At 43.6% G+C, this 13,078-nt stretch overlaps 2 protein-coding genes across 15 annotated transcripts in view; both read right to left on the bottom strand.

Moving 5' to 3' along the window:
- The window catches only part of ect2 (epithelial cell transforming 2), a 28,245-nt gene extending 19,752 nt beyond the window's left edge, over window positions 1–8,493 (bottom strand). For 3 of the 5 annotated variants that reach the window (XM_029828485.1, XM_011619949.2, XM_011619948.2), the window contains exons 1-9: window positions 8,173–8,493; window positions 7,621–7,771; window positions 6,881–6,960; window positions 6,006–6,098; window positions 4,608–4,790; window positions 4,305–4,394; window positions 1,321–1,428; window positions 597–670; window positions 38–168 (exon numbers count right to left, since the gene is read on the bottom strand). In XM_029828485.1, coding sequence (XP_029684345.1) covers window positions 38–168; window positions 597–670; window positions 1,321–1,428; window positions 4,305–4,394; window positions 4,608–4,790; window positions 6,006–6,098; window positions 6,881–6,960; window positions 7,621–7,753 — 892 coding nt within the window. In that variant the 5' untranslated portion in view covers window positions 7,754–7,771; window positions 8,173–8,493. The remainder of the gene's footprint in view (window positions 1–37; window positions 169–596; window positions 671–1,320; window positions 1,429–4,304; window positions 4,395–4,607; window positions 4,791–6,005; window positions 6,099–6,880; window positions 6,961–7,620; window positions 7,772–8,172) is intronic. The other 2 variants (XM_011619947.2, XM_011619950.2) reach the window with 1 other exon arrangement.
- Window positions 8,494–9,019: 526 nt separating this feature from the next.
- mcf2l2 (MCF.2 cell line derived transforming sequence-like 2) overlaps window positions 9,020–13,078 on the bottom strand; it is a 66,181-nt gene continuing 62,122 nt past the window's right edge. For 9 of the 10 annotated variants that reach the window (XM_029828047.1, XM_029828051.1, XM_029828045.1 and 6 more), the window contains 2 exons: window positions 12,475–12,581; window positions 9,020–11,617 (listed from right to left, as the gene is read on the bottom strand). In XM_029828047.1, coding sequence (XP_029683907.1) covers window positions 12,486–12,581 — 96 coding nt within the window. In that variant the 3' untranslated portion in view covers window positions 9,020–11,617; window positions 12,475–12,485. The remainder of the gene's footprint in view (window positions 11,618–12,474; window positions 12,582–13,078) is intronic. The other variant, XR_003886250.1, reaches the window with a different exon arrangement.

Below are 13,078 nucleotides of genomic sequence, written 5' to 3'. Positions count from 1 at the left end.
CATAGAATGACAGATGTTCATGCTTTTCAACACTCACCATGCTTTAGAGTCCTCTCCTCCATGTTGGCTTTTTCTTCATGTGAGAAACCCAAAAAGCTGAGGATACAGTCCTGGAAGGGGGGCACCTTGAACTCTGACCGAAACCCCTCTGTATCTGCGTGGAAATGACTGAGCCAGAGGAAGAAAGCAAATTACTGTCACACATGTGTAATCTGAAGTTTCAGAGGCTTCATCTGTCTCACACAACCCCCCCCCCCCCCCCACACACACACACACACACACACACACACACCTGATGGATTTACCAGTTACTAGACACCACTAACCCAAACCATGTTGTAGTTGATCTTAGAACACGTGCAAAAAAGTAATGGTGCCTTCCAAAGTATCTAATGTCATATTGCCAGAGAGGACAGTCTAAAGCATGTTATAACAGAAGTATGACCAAGCTGGTTTTAGAAGGACATCATGTTTCAAATATTCTCGCAGTTTGGCTGGTCTTTTTCCTCAAGTTGCTTTAGTATTTTTAAAAGACATGATGGGAATATATGTGTGTAGCCACGGCAGCAGTAGGTGTTTGAGGAGTTTCCACTCACATGTCTTCTCTTTTATCCCAGGATTTGTAAATCCACGATGGAGTGAGAATGGGGGTCCCCATGCACACAGCCAGCTGAGAGAAAAAGGACAAATAAGAACAGCACAGAGGAAAACGTACTACAGCTGGGAAGAATATGATGTCTGTTTAGTAGAGCTTTGGCATCTGCCCACGCAACCTCAAAGTAAAACAATGTTTTGCATCTTTTTTGAGTCAGAAATGTGTTCTGTCAATCAAAACCCCAACGAGTAGCTGCACAGATAAAACCAAAACAAACCTATAGCTGAAACACTTCCCTTTTCTACTTTATTTCCCTTTGGAATGGAAAACAGTGTCGCCGTCTCCATGTCACCAACCTTACAAATGCTCGCTAATATCCTTGGGATGTAAAAATAGCAGCCGTGTATCTTTGACATGAGTGAGGAGGGGAAACGAGGCCACAATACATGGAGACTTTCAAAAAACTCAGGATGTAAAGAGAGAGATACGAAAGATGATTCACAATAAATACACAAATGAGCATGCATGGAAGTTTCAGTTATTATAAAGAACCTTAAAGTGGCATGACTACACAGAACATCACCAATGCTTCATAAATAGAAGAAGCATCAAGTCATCACTGGGCAACATTTCCAAGCACAGTCATCATTTCAAAGGCTTCTGCCAGGTTAATTTCAGCCCAGCACTCCACACGCGTTCCCCCAGATAAGAAAAGGCTCTCTGACCCTGTATTTTTCTCCATGGGTTGAGTGGGCAATAAGATGAGTGACCTTGGTGCTGAAATCTTTCCGAATGGTTCCGCCCATGTGGTGAACCAGATTCACCAGGTTCTTCTAAAGGGACAAGAGAAAAGACAAGTTCAGTTCTCTGCAGCTCACAGCTTGCACAAAAAAATGCAGCTGCAATACACCAGACGTTTTAAAGGCATGTTAGTACAAATGACATGAAAGACATCACCCTGTCAAAGGAATAAATGACCTGTCTTGTCGTGTGATCTTTCCTTTGGTAGAGTGCGGTGCTCCAAAACCAGTACCTACTGGCACGAATGGAGAGTTTGGGTTAAACCATCCCTCCAACTCCACTCAGGCTCAACCCACAAACTTATTTCTGCATCAACTTCATACAGTATGCCCACGCAGTTGCTCATCCAGGACAGAATAATCCACCGTGGTCCAGCAGAGGGTCTGGACCAATGTTCCCTCTAAGATGCGCGCTTGCACAATCGCGCACTGCTTGCACATACTCGGCGCACAAGAAAATCTATGCAGCGCACAAAATAAAATTTAACAGAAACGTATTAATTAATATCTAATTTTAGAACTGACATAATCTAGTTAATTAGACCAGTAATATTGTTTTCTGTACCATTTTGCAACGAAACTCAATGAGCGACAAGTGTCCAGCCAATAATACGATACAGTTCACTTCCGCAACGCAGCCAATCATAGCATTGACAGTGTTTGCGTATGTGCCCTGCCTTTACTCGCCGTGCAGGTTAGCTAGCTAACAACAGTGCAAGTGAGTTAAGAGACACAAATGCTAATTCCTTATCATGGCGAAACGAACGGGCAGAGACACATCCACTCATCAAGCCAAAGTAAAAAAGAAATGCAGTTCTTTTAAGATGGAATGGCTGTCGGAGTATGTGCAAATAGAAGAACAAGCGGTGAAACTGAGTGAGATTTTTTCTACAAGATTTTTGTCTTTCATTTTATGTGCTGCTGTCATTTGGTTCTTTTAATAAGCCATGTAACTTGCTATGATCCAAGGTTTTGAACAAGCGTGATACTGGTGTGGCCACAGCGTACCCATCTGATGTTGCTCACAGTCGTCCTCAGTGTGCTCAGGGAGCTTGTGTGTCTGCTCAGACACATGAAAAATTAGAGGGAACATTGGCCTGGACAGTCCAGGACGTTCATTGTGATAATGATGATCTGCGTTTACAGCCAAAGGGTGGATGGTTTAAGCCCATGCAGACATGCAGCAGATACGTTTTCATTCAATATTTAGTTGGGGCTGCGATGGGGTGCGACCCGCCTCTCAGCCAGAGCAAAAGCACATGGAAGAGCCACAGTTGGCAGATGGAGAGCTGCTGGTTTCTAGTTGAGTCTGTATTTCCTTCCCACCACACTGCTCATCCAACATGAAAGGTAAACAACCATTTGGGGAATGAGAGACTGGCACAACGGAAACCTGCCTCATATCGACAGTCCAGTGTGTTTAGGACATGCATCAGCACCGTGTCCACCACCCGCAGCCATATCTGAGGATGTGTATCCCAATGTCCAGCTGATCCCAGAGGTCTCCACCTCAGTGGCAAATACAGAAAAAGGTTAACCTCAACAATGTAAAAATAAATTTTGAGAGTATCCAAATAAGAATGTTTAATGTGAAAATGACTCGATACAGCAACCCAAGACAAATGTCACCAAAGCATATAAAAACACTGCGACTGAGAAGGACCTCCTGCACTTGTATCAGGATTGCAGGGCGGAAAACTGTGATAAACACGCAAGAATAATTTTTCTCATGATTTGGATTCACGCTGCTCCCTCTTCAACTCAATAATCATCCAGCCTGACATTTGTCCCTAAAGATAGAACAAATCACACATGACATCTTCTTCCTCCAGAAAATAGGACACATGTGCTTCGGACCCTGGAGGGTCCATTCTCCTAGTCCTAACTCTGGTCCTAGTCCTAACCCGGGTTCTAGTCCTAACCCCGGGCCTAGCCCTAAACCTGGCTCTAGACCTAACCCTAGTCCTAGTCCTAACCCTGGGCCTAGCCCTAACCCTGGGCCTAGCCCTAACCCTGGGCCTAGCCCTAATCCTAATCCTAACCCTCGTTCTAGCCCTATTTTAGAGAGCAGGTCACCAACAATGTCAAAATCAGTGTAAACAAAGGTTTGGCACAACTCGGGTCTTCTCTGAGCAGGCTGTCCAAACAAGCTATGCATTCTGGTAAAAAGGTTCTTGGTAAAAGAACACAATGGTCACCAAGGTTGGAAATCAATTTAGACTGGGCAGAAGGGTCACCTTCCAACAAGACAGTGACGCCAGGCACACAGCCAAGACGGTGCAGGAGGCTTAGAGGCGACCCTGTGAAGGTCCTTGAACTGACCTGGCCTGACTTGAACCAAACAGACCATCTGACGAGAGCAGAAAAGGTCCGCATCAACCTGACAAACAGCATCAAGTGTGGGTAAAACAAGTGGCACAGAAGAAGCAGCACACTTAGGTTTCACACTTAGGTTTGTGGACTTGTGTCCAGAAAAACTTTCCAAACACACTTTAACTTTCCGTTTGTCATCATGGTCCTGCTTACACTGGTCACTGGTCCACCTGCCAACTGGAGCCTCCACAGCTTGGCGGTGGGCTGGGTATCTGTTAGGGCTGAGGTGGCTCCACCATTCAGGCAGGAAACCGGTGAGTACAATCATAAAGATGTTGCAAAATGGACACCAATCAAAAAGCAGAATATTTATAAAAGTGTAGACGGTAAAGGTAAAAAAGCAGAGCTGGAATAACAACGACTAAATAATTCTCCTATTCAAACGTTCCTCCTGTTCAACAAATATGCCCCCCAGTCTAGACCCTGAATGTCGATGGCTCTGCTAACACAAAAGGCCTCCAGTCTGAGGGGAACAATGGAGCGTTCACATTTGCACTCAAGGAGAAGTGTTTTCTGTCACGTCAGAGAAGCCTTACCATCTCCTCTTTGTCTCGGAAGCCGGTGAAGCACAAAGACAGATGGATCATCGTGGTGGAGTACAGAGGACGGCAGGAAAAAAGCAGTGGCTGCAGGAAATGAGCAAAAAACACCAATTAAAAGCGGGGCAACAATGTCGCTAAATTGGGCATCATGAGGAAGAGAGCAATTAACTCATTTGTTTACATCTACAAACAGACTTGCAAATATTATTGTAGTTGCATGAACACATCTCAACATCTTCAGTGGAAGGAATGAGACTCTTCTCTTGTAGTTTGGTTTGTTTGCTTTGAATCACTCACTTCGTCCTTCATAGCACACTGCAACACAACAGGAGGCCCCACGATGCGGTTGTCCCGTTTGTACAGGTACTGGTACTGGGGACAATCAAACTCTGCCAGGACGAACACTGTCTCGAAGTCCGTGTTCTCTGCATCCCCGAACTCCTCGACGTTGTCTGTGGCCATGCACGGCACGCTGATGTCCTACAGAGGATGCACAGTTAAGGAGGGTGGTGGTGGTATGCAAAGGTCACTCTCATACAGAACGTCACCATTCATGACACCACAAATATCAAACATGTTAGTGAAGATGGAAGAGTATTTTAATCATTTCTGTGGATTTTCAATTAAAATCAACACAAAACAGTTAGAACAGGCAGCAGTTTGTAGGTGAAGCTCCACATCAGGAAATAATTTGCTGTTCATGATATTACATTTATTCCACTTTCCCCTCCCAATTTTAACCCTCCTAAAAAGGTGGAATTAGGCCACTTCTAATTACTGCTTCTTCTTTTTTTACCTGTGCTGTTATATAAAGATTTAGGAACAACTGGGCAAAAGAACCAATTCAATGTTGTTTTTTTTCTCTCTTCCAGATGGAGGAGGACAAGCTAATGTTAAGGGCTAATGCTAACAGAGACGACAACAGCGCCGATCCAGTCACACGTATAACAGAAAAAGTACGAAGAGCATGTGGATAAAGTTTGGAGCTCACCACACAGATATGTGGCTTCATCTCAGCTTAAGCATGACTCCTGTGTCATAACACAACAAAAACTAAGAAGTTATCTGCTGCCAAGCTAGTTGAGGATTCCATACAAATTCTGCTTATGAGTTCCATAAATTTCCTTCCTTTAGAGGAAGGAGGGGGACACAGCACCAGGGAGACATTACCGGATTAAGACTGGGAAGTGTGAGGTTAGAAACTGGTTAAAGACACACATTCCACAATTTACTGCAAAAAAAAAAAAAAAACACCTGTGTGAGCGTATAAAGCAAATCAGACCTGAACACTTCACAAGCTGGGTGGTATGATGTAGCCATTAGTGAACTGTGGACAAAACCAGGATAGATGTCTCCTCCAGGTGATAAACCAACAGAAGGTGAAAATGGTTAGATGTGTTTTCAAACCACCCTTTCCTGAAAAGTCTCTCTAACATGAGATCACACTCAAAAAGGACTCTTATTTATCTGTCCTCCTCTTGTGAAATAATAATGTGCATTAGTAGTAATAATGAAGCTGAAGTGGAACAAAAATACCCTCTCAATGACGGAATGGTCAATTAGAATTACCGCTGGGCAAACTAGGCAGTATTAGCACTTGAGTGTGACTCTGTTAGGGAGCGTTCACCAGCAGTGAATGTCCATGCAGCACTCCCCTCCTCAGTGTCAGACAGTCACACAGACAAAGTACTGTACCATGTTGACTATAGATTTTATCATCATTTTTTCCTCGCCGCCCGCTTCGCCTTCCCTTATCTTTACCACCGGTACCTCCATTGCTTTGATGGCCTGTAAAAACCAACCACCATGAAGTCAATGTCAAACACTAACATTTGAATAGTAGCGAAGGAGCGAGAAGTTCAGGTGAGAATGAGAAACAGAAGACAAATGCAAATTCCAAAGAATTACAGTGCGAGAAGAACTGTATTTGAAAACTGAAAGTAAATGTTCGAAATCCTCAAAGAGGACAACGTAGAGGGGGAGAATTGATGCGGGGGTCATTTTCTGGGGCAACCTGTGCATTAGTGCTAGACTGGGAACAGGAAGAGCTGAGATAGTTGTCAGAAAAGGGTTCTGGCTAGAGAGGAGCTGCTCAAGTCTCTGTCCAGGGCTCCAGATCACCTTCACACGTGCCACTCGGTGCTGATCCAGAGGCGTTAGCTGCTGGACCGGACATGGCCACAGAGGCATCTTAATTCTGGGCATATCTTCCATCAGCTCTGACTGTGGAGCTCAGAGTTTCCACCAAGAGCTGCAGACATCAGTCAGATTCAGAAGTACATGTTTAACTGTGTGTGCACTCAGGAGATGGAAGAGTGGGGGCGCAGAGACAGTGGAGATGAACACACTAGTCTGAGTGGTTAAAAGGGAACGATCACACATGAGCGCTCGCCTGGATGTACTCCTCACATTACAACCACGAGGGAGAAAGACTTCAACCTGCGCCCGAGCATACAGCCTCAGGTCGGTCCGGATAACATCCACCTCTATATAAACAGTTTCTGTCCACACAACAGTTGATCATATTTGACTGTTGGTAAACGTGGAGCTTAAGGATTAGGGGAAAATACCTGTAGTGCCTTTAGCAGCGCTCCGTTTCTGCCCACTTCTCCCACCAAAACAACCCTTGTCTCCACCTTAGGCAGCATGTCTGTTAGAAAGCACAGAGGTGCTGATCAACAAGGACATCGAAGTGTACACACACACACACACACACACACACACACACACACACACACACACACACACACACACACACACACACACACACACACACACACACACACACACACACACACACGTCCTGTATGTTATACAGAAGGGAGACGGTCAAGTTCTCCTTCACAGAGATGTTTGGAGGTTACAAGCAGACAAAATATACCTGGTTTATTTTTACACTCAACACTGTCTATACAGAGTATTCACCTCTCCATGCTTTAATATACTTGCATAAATTACAAAATAAATGTGATATTGTCCAACTGACAGCTGATCAAGAAATGTTAATTATTTACATGTAAGCTAAAGCACTGTTGGGATAGGGCAGCTGTGGGCTTCAGTTATGAAAGCGTTGCAATCAGCTTTAAATTAAGAGAGATTTATTCCCCTCACCGTGAGCATCCAAACCTAACTGTTATATTATGGCTCAAAATGCTAAGTTTTGTATTTTGGTTTCTAAAGTTCATATCATTTATATCAAATAAATGTCAGCACGCTCTCAGATTAAAAAAAAAAAAAAAAATTCATTCAATGAGATCTCTACATTACACAAGAGCATTTAGAGGCACCGGGCAGGGACACAGACAGCTACCTTCCCCATCTTCACAGGCCATTCCTAAGAAGAGGTGGTCCTTGGTGGTCTCAGCTATCCTTGAATCACAGACGGAAGAGTCCACCAACAAACTGCGGGCTGTGCCCAAGGTCAGGATGCTGCTGTCAGCCATAGAGGAGGCTCACAGGGGCTGTCATCAGACACACACAAGCATGTAAATGACTGTGAAAGAGTGCAATGAACACATGACAAAATGGCCATAGGTGAAAGCATGCGCCTCAGCATGGTTTCATGTTTAGCTGTATAAATATGACTGCTGCCAAAGTGGGAGCAACCACACAACAGCTATTGGTGTTGGTTCTGCTGGCTATATAGAGTCAATGGGCCACTTTTTCCAATTAAAACAACAGGCAGGATGAAGGAATGAAGCTGAGCTGATCCACATCCACGGACGGTAACGCGTTTATGTCACAGAATAGAACCAACTGCTGTGGACGCTGCACATTTCAAGGCGTTGCTATAAAAAACCAGTCAGGCCACATCGAGCTTACTGTTCTCTGATACATTCATATTCAAATCTTAAAATCTTACCAGCTGCTTCAAAAAAAAAACAAAATTGGAGAAAAACTGGCAGAATGTGAGCTTCCCGAGGGAAAGCAAATCAAATAGGTTTAGCCGAGTTAGCAAGCTACCGAGCAAGTTAGTCAACAAAGACGAATCCTCGATTTCCGGAGTAATCTTCAGAGAACACCAAACATTTCTCTGGCTGGCATCAGTCATCAATGCATGCTGTTGTTTAAGAACCAAATCAGTCCGAAAGAAACTTGGCCGCTTCAACTTTCTTGACAGATTAATAAATTCATCGTAACCGAGAGACCGTGTCAGAAACTACTGGTACAGCCAATTCAAAAAGTTAGGAAAAAATCAGAGCGACACGCTGATTGGTCGGCGGTAGGAGAAGAGGGCGGGGATTTCTGCTCAGCGACGGTTGTGATTGGTCCGTGAGTTCAAACATGAAGCGCTGCGATTGACTGTCAGAGCTGAGGCGTTCATGTGCTGTCGGAAAGATATGTATGTAATATTAACGAACAAATCAATCTAGGTGAATAGTAAATTGAAGATATTTAAATTTAAATTCACAATTCTGCAGAGTGGATAGAAGATGGACGGATGAATAATAACGTTATAATCATAATGCTAAAATGTGTCAACTTCATAAAATGAGTGGACTTCTTAATATTGAGCCTTGTATCACAAAGATGCATCATATTTAGTCTACTTTTTTAAAGATTGTGGTTTTAGTCTGCTTTCCTTTTTGAAATAAAAACATTGTAAATAAAAGTTTCAAGCATTTATGTAGACCATGATTGGTAGCTAACAGCATTAACTTCACTTTTAATTTAGACACAAAGGTACAAAACTTGCATCCATAAATATGTTTTATTACAATGATTTAATATGTAAATCACAATTACAGTTTTGACAATATACAGAATCCATCAATTCTGTAAAAATGCAGGATGATGCAGTCAAACATACTGAACACTTCTGTTGACAAGGTTCCACTTTATTGTCATTGAACCCAGAAGAAAGCACAAAAACAGCATGTTCCATAGGAGTGATGTCCGTCCGTCCGTCCGTCCATCCATCCATCCACCTTCCATTATCCACCCATCATCCATCCATTCATCCATCCTCTATCCATCCATCCATCCATTGTTGCTGACTTGACACCAGTCCTTTAGGAGCATTTAGACAGTAAAAACATATTGGACATACTGGTTCGTCCATCAACTAAGTCACCTGTGCAGCCTGTCCAACAGCTGGATGAGCACCTCATAAGTGGATCATGAGACTATGAGACTCTAAGAACTCAGGGGCCGATCAATATCAAATAGATGTCTCTTTCTTCTTCTTTTTTATTTGGTGGGGGGGGTAAGTATTATATAATCCAGGTTTGAACCACAATTTCCAGATAGACTACATTATCTGCACTTTTCTCCTCCTGGGAGATTTTTCTCACCCTCAGAACAGCGAGGAAAGGCCATGTTGGACCATCAATAGCAAATAGATAAAATGGGACTCTAATTTAATTCCCATGCAGTTCAGAGAGCAGCTAGAATCCAGAAAAGCATTAAAAAACCAAATGACAGGTTAGAAAGTATTTGGAATGGTATCTGTTGTGAATGTCACAACGCAACACATATCCTACGGTCCTGATAAAACTGTGAGACTCTCTCTTTGTGTTTGAGGTATGCACCGGGAGCCTAACACTGACATCATATTTACATACATGTACTCTCCATCCCTCATTATACAGTTCAGGATCAGGAAGATTGAGGCTCCTAACAATCAAACATTCCTCTGCAAAAATCACAGACAGCAAAAAGTTCCCTGATATTTCATACTGTGGCTTAAAAACAGCGTTGATATAACTGTCCAAACAAAGGCTCCATTCCTTCAGCCAGGTTCTTGTGAGGCTCTGGTTGGGATATTAAATGCTTGAGTTGTCCAAACACTCACACAGACATAAATATCTGGATTCTACAACTAATTTTACAATCAATCTGGTCTCTGCCCAACTTTGTGAATACTGTTAGCATTAGCAACTGTGAGGAAATGCTGCTCTGACAGCGAGTGCCCTCACAACACTCAGCCTACGCACTGTAACTCTTGATTCATGCAAAGATGAATCGAATAAACAAGACAAGCCACGGAGATGAAGCTATTATCAGTCCTCCAAAGGAGATGTGGCGCAGCAAATTTGAATTTCCATCAGATGTTTGATTTTTCACTGTTCACATAGTGTGATCAGGCTGAAAAGTGTGTGTTTTACGATGAGAGGTGGATGAAAAAATGTCTGAAATTATAGCTCTTTGACATGGTTGTTCCACTTCAATAAAGAGTGGATTTCTCACCCTGCTAGCTAGCTGCAGACCTCAGAGTTGAAACAATATGTGAAGACTGTGTACATTGTTACAGTCCTGAGTTTCTTCATTTCCTACAACTTTTCTGTCAACCAAATAACCCCAAAAGATCTGAAAATATGGCCCGATTTGCTCTCTGCTTAACATGTAAAGGAGTGGAGCTAATATTCCTGCATGTTCCATGGTCCTCACCCTCAGGAGCTCTCTGCTCCAAATGCTGCAACCTGACTGGTGGTCGTGTGAAGTTTGCATGGGCAAAACAAGAAAAACCCTCTTTGGTCACAAAGTGCTGTCAAACGGATGAGTGTCTGCAACAGAAAGGGCCCTTCATGCCAACGCTTGGATAAGCTGTTCTTCATGGTATACCTGTGAATGCCACGAGGAACGGAGTGCATTTGTTGGATCAGCAGCACAGAGAAGCTGTGAACAATGCAGTTGTACATTTGGTCAGAAGTCAGGTGACTCCACAGCAGCCATCACTACTGGACCCACTCACAAATGCTGGTGCTACCACTGGAACAGCTGCTCTGGACATCCTCTCCATGTCACACTCCACTATTTCACTGTTGTTAGGGCTTGCTAACAGGTTGGCGTAGCGAAACAGAGATTTAGCACTCCGTCAAGGGAGTGACAGACCCCCGAGGCTCCTGGAGAGGAAGGCAACCTCTACTGCACAGCAGGGTATCCTGGAGGTGGGAAATTGAACTGTTGTGAGGTGGAAAATCAAAAAAGGACAGAAGTTTTTACAGAAGTTTACTCAAGACTGGTGCTCTCTTTGGCCTGATAGGGCTTCATGCAACATGGGATATTTAGTTCACATCCGTGACAAAGGCTGCGTTGTTGAATGAAAGCCTCGGGCATGTTGAGATTCCAGCTTGTCCCAAAGGCTCCATCATGAAGTTTGAACCACGGTTCTAAAACAACAGGCCATGTTTGAGCTGAGAAGTTAAAAAAGTAACAGCTATGGGTGTTCTGAACTCCAGCTGAGGATACCATCATGGACAAGTTCCTCATCCAACAACTGTGAGTCAGTAGGCCTTAGTTTATCAAGACTCCCAAGACACATCTGGCCATGAACGTCCTTAGTTCCATCACGTCAATGGAGATATCTGCAAAAAAGCAGAGAGTTAGGCTCAGATTTAGTATCACATTAAATGTAGCGGGACAGCTTAGTGGAAAGCATCAAAGACACTGTGGAACCTTATAGACAACCTGACATTCACATCGGGGTGCTGAGGCGCAGTTTGAACTTCAGTGCAAAAAGACGTAACACCAAAAGCAGCTTTAATAGTAGGAGACAAGGAGGAGGAAAACCAGTGAAGGACTCTCCAAAGTGTCAGCCAGGAGAGTGCTTCAAAGACCGCTGGGAGGCAGACGTGGCCAATCAACAGGGACGGGAGAGGAGGGGGCGTGTAAATGGACTGCACTTAACTACAAGAGTGAAGGTCACCTGAGCGAGACAGCAGAGGTTTCTCCTCCCCAAATATATATTCATAAAAAAGAGAAAGAGATAAAAGCCAGATGTTTTTGAAGATGGGCAGGAACTCAGGAACAAATCCAGACCATGAAAAACACTTGAAAAAGGGCAGCCTCTAAGATGCCATGAAGGGAGAAGGAGGGTGGAGAGGAAGGACAAAGAGAGGAGACAGAGCCAGTGTTGTGGAAAAATGAGCCCAGGCTACAAACGTTGAAAACACACAATCTGTGTCTGCGTTCAGCTGCCCCGACAACTCAAAAGTTCCGCTGACTTTATTTTGGCCAAAGTTCCAGTTGCTTGAAAAACTCCAAGGTTTCTTTGTTATATGGAAAAAGTGTGAGAATCAAGAGAGAGGTGCAACATCACTGGGATTATCATCAGTCCAACCCAAACGGTCCCTGATTGAGGCCCCCACAAGGACCACAGACAGGGACAGGGTGAGTGGGTGGGAGGCTAAGTGAATCAGACCGGGGTAGGAACGGGACTCACCCCTGCTCCTTCTACGCCTCCTCCACTAACTGCAGCACGTCTCTGGTTTCTGTGGAGAGCTCCCGTCCTTCTCGAGACTCGTAGGTCAGCTGAACCTGAAAACAGCCCTGTGGAGAGAAGTGAACCAGGTAAACGTGGACCACACCAGAACCATCTCCTGAACTGGGTGTGGCAGGTTCAAAACCGTAGGATTAGTCAGTGCTGTTCATTAGACCACATCAGCTTCTGTAGTGTGGAGCACTGGGAGGACTCGCTCTCTGTTTAATATGCCACCAGGATTTCTATACAACCTGATGCAGTGTGAGAAAGGCACCAGTTGGTTCCATGAGAATAACCCATATAAATGTAACCTGTATAAATGTAACCTTCTATATAAGTGTAACCTATATAAATGTAACCTATATAAATGTAACCTATATAAATGTAACCTATATAAATGTAACCACCTGTAAAAATGTAACCTATATAAATGTAACCTGTATAAATGTAACCTTCTATATAAATGTAACCTATATAAATGTAACCTTCTGGATAAATGTAACCTGTAAAAATTTAACATTCTATATAAATGTAACCTTCTGTATAAATGTAACCTTCTATATAA

The sequence above is a fragment of the Takifugu rubripes genome, chromosome 20 (assembly GCF_901000725.2).
Source record: "Takifugu rubripes chromosome 20, fTakRub1.2, whole genome shotgun sequence".
Taxonomy (NCBI): domain Eukaryota; kingdom Metazoa; phylum Chordata; class Actinopteri; order Tetraodontiformes; family Tetraodontidae; genus Takifugu; species Takifugu rubripes.
Note: the sequence above shows the minus strand (reverse complement) of the source record. Positions and strands in the feature narration are given on the sequence as shown.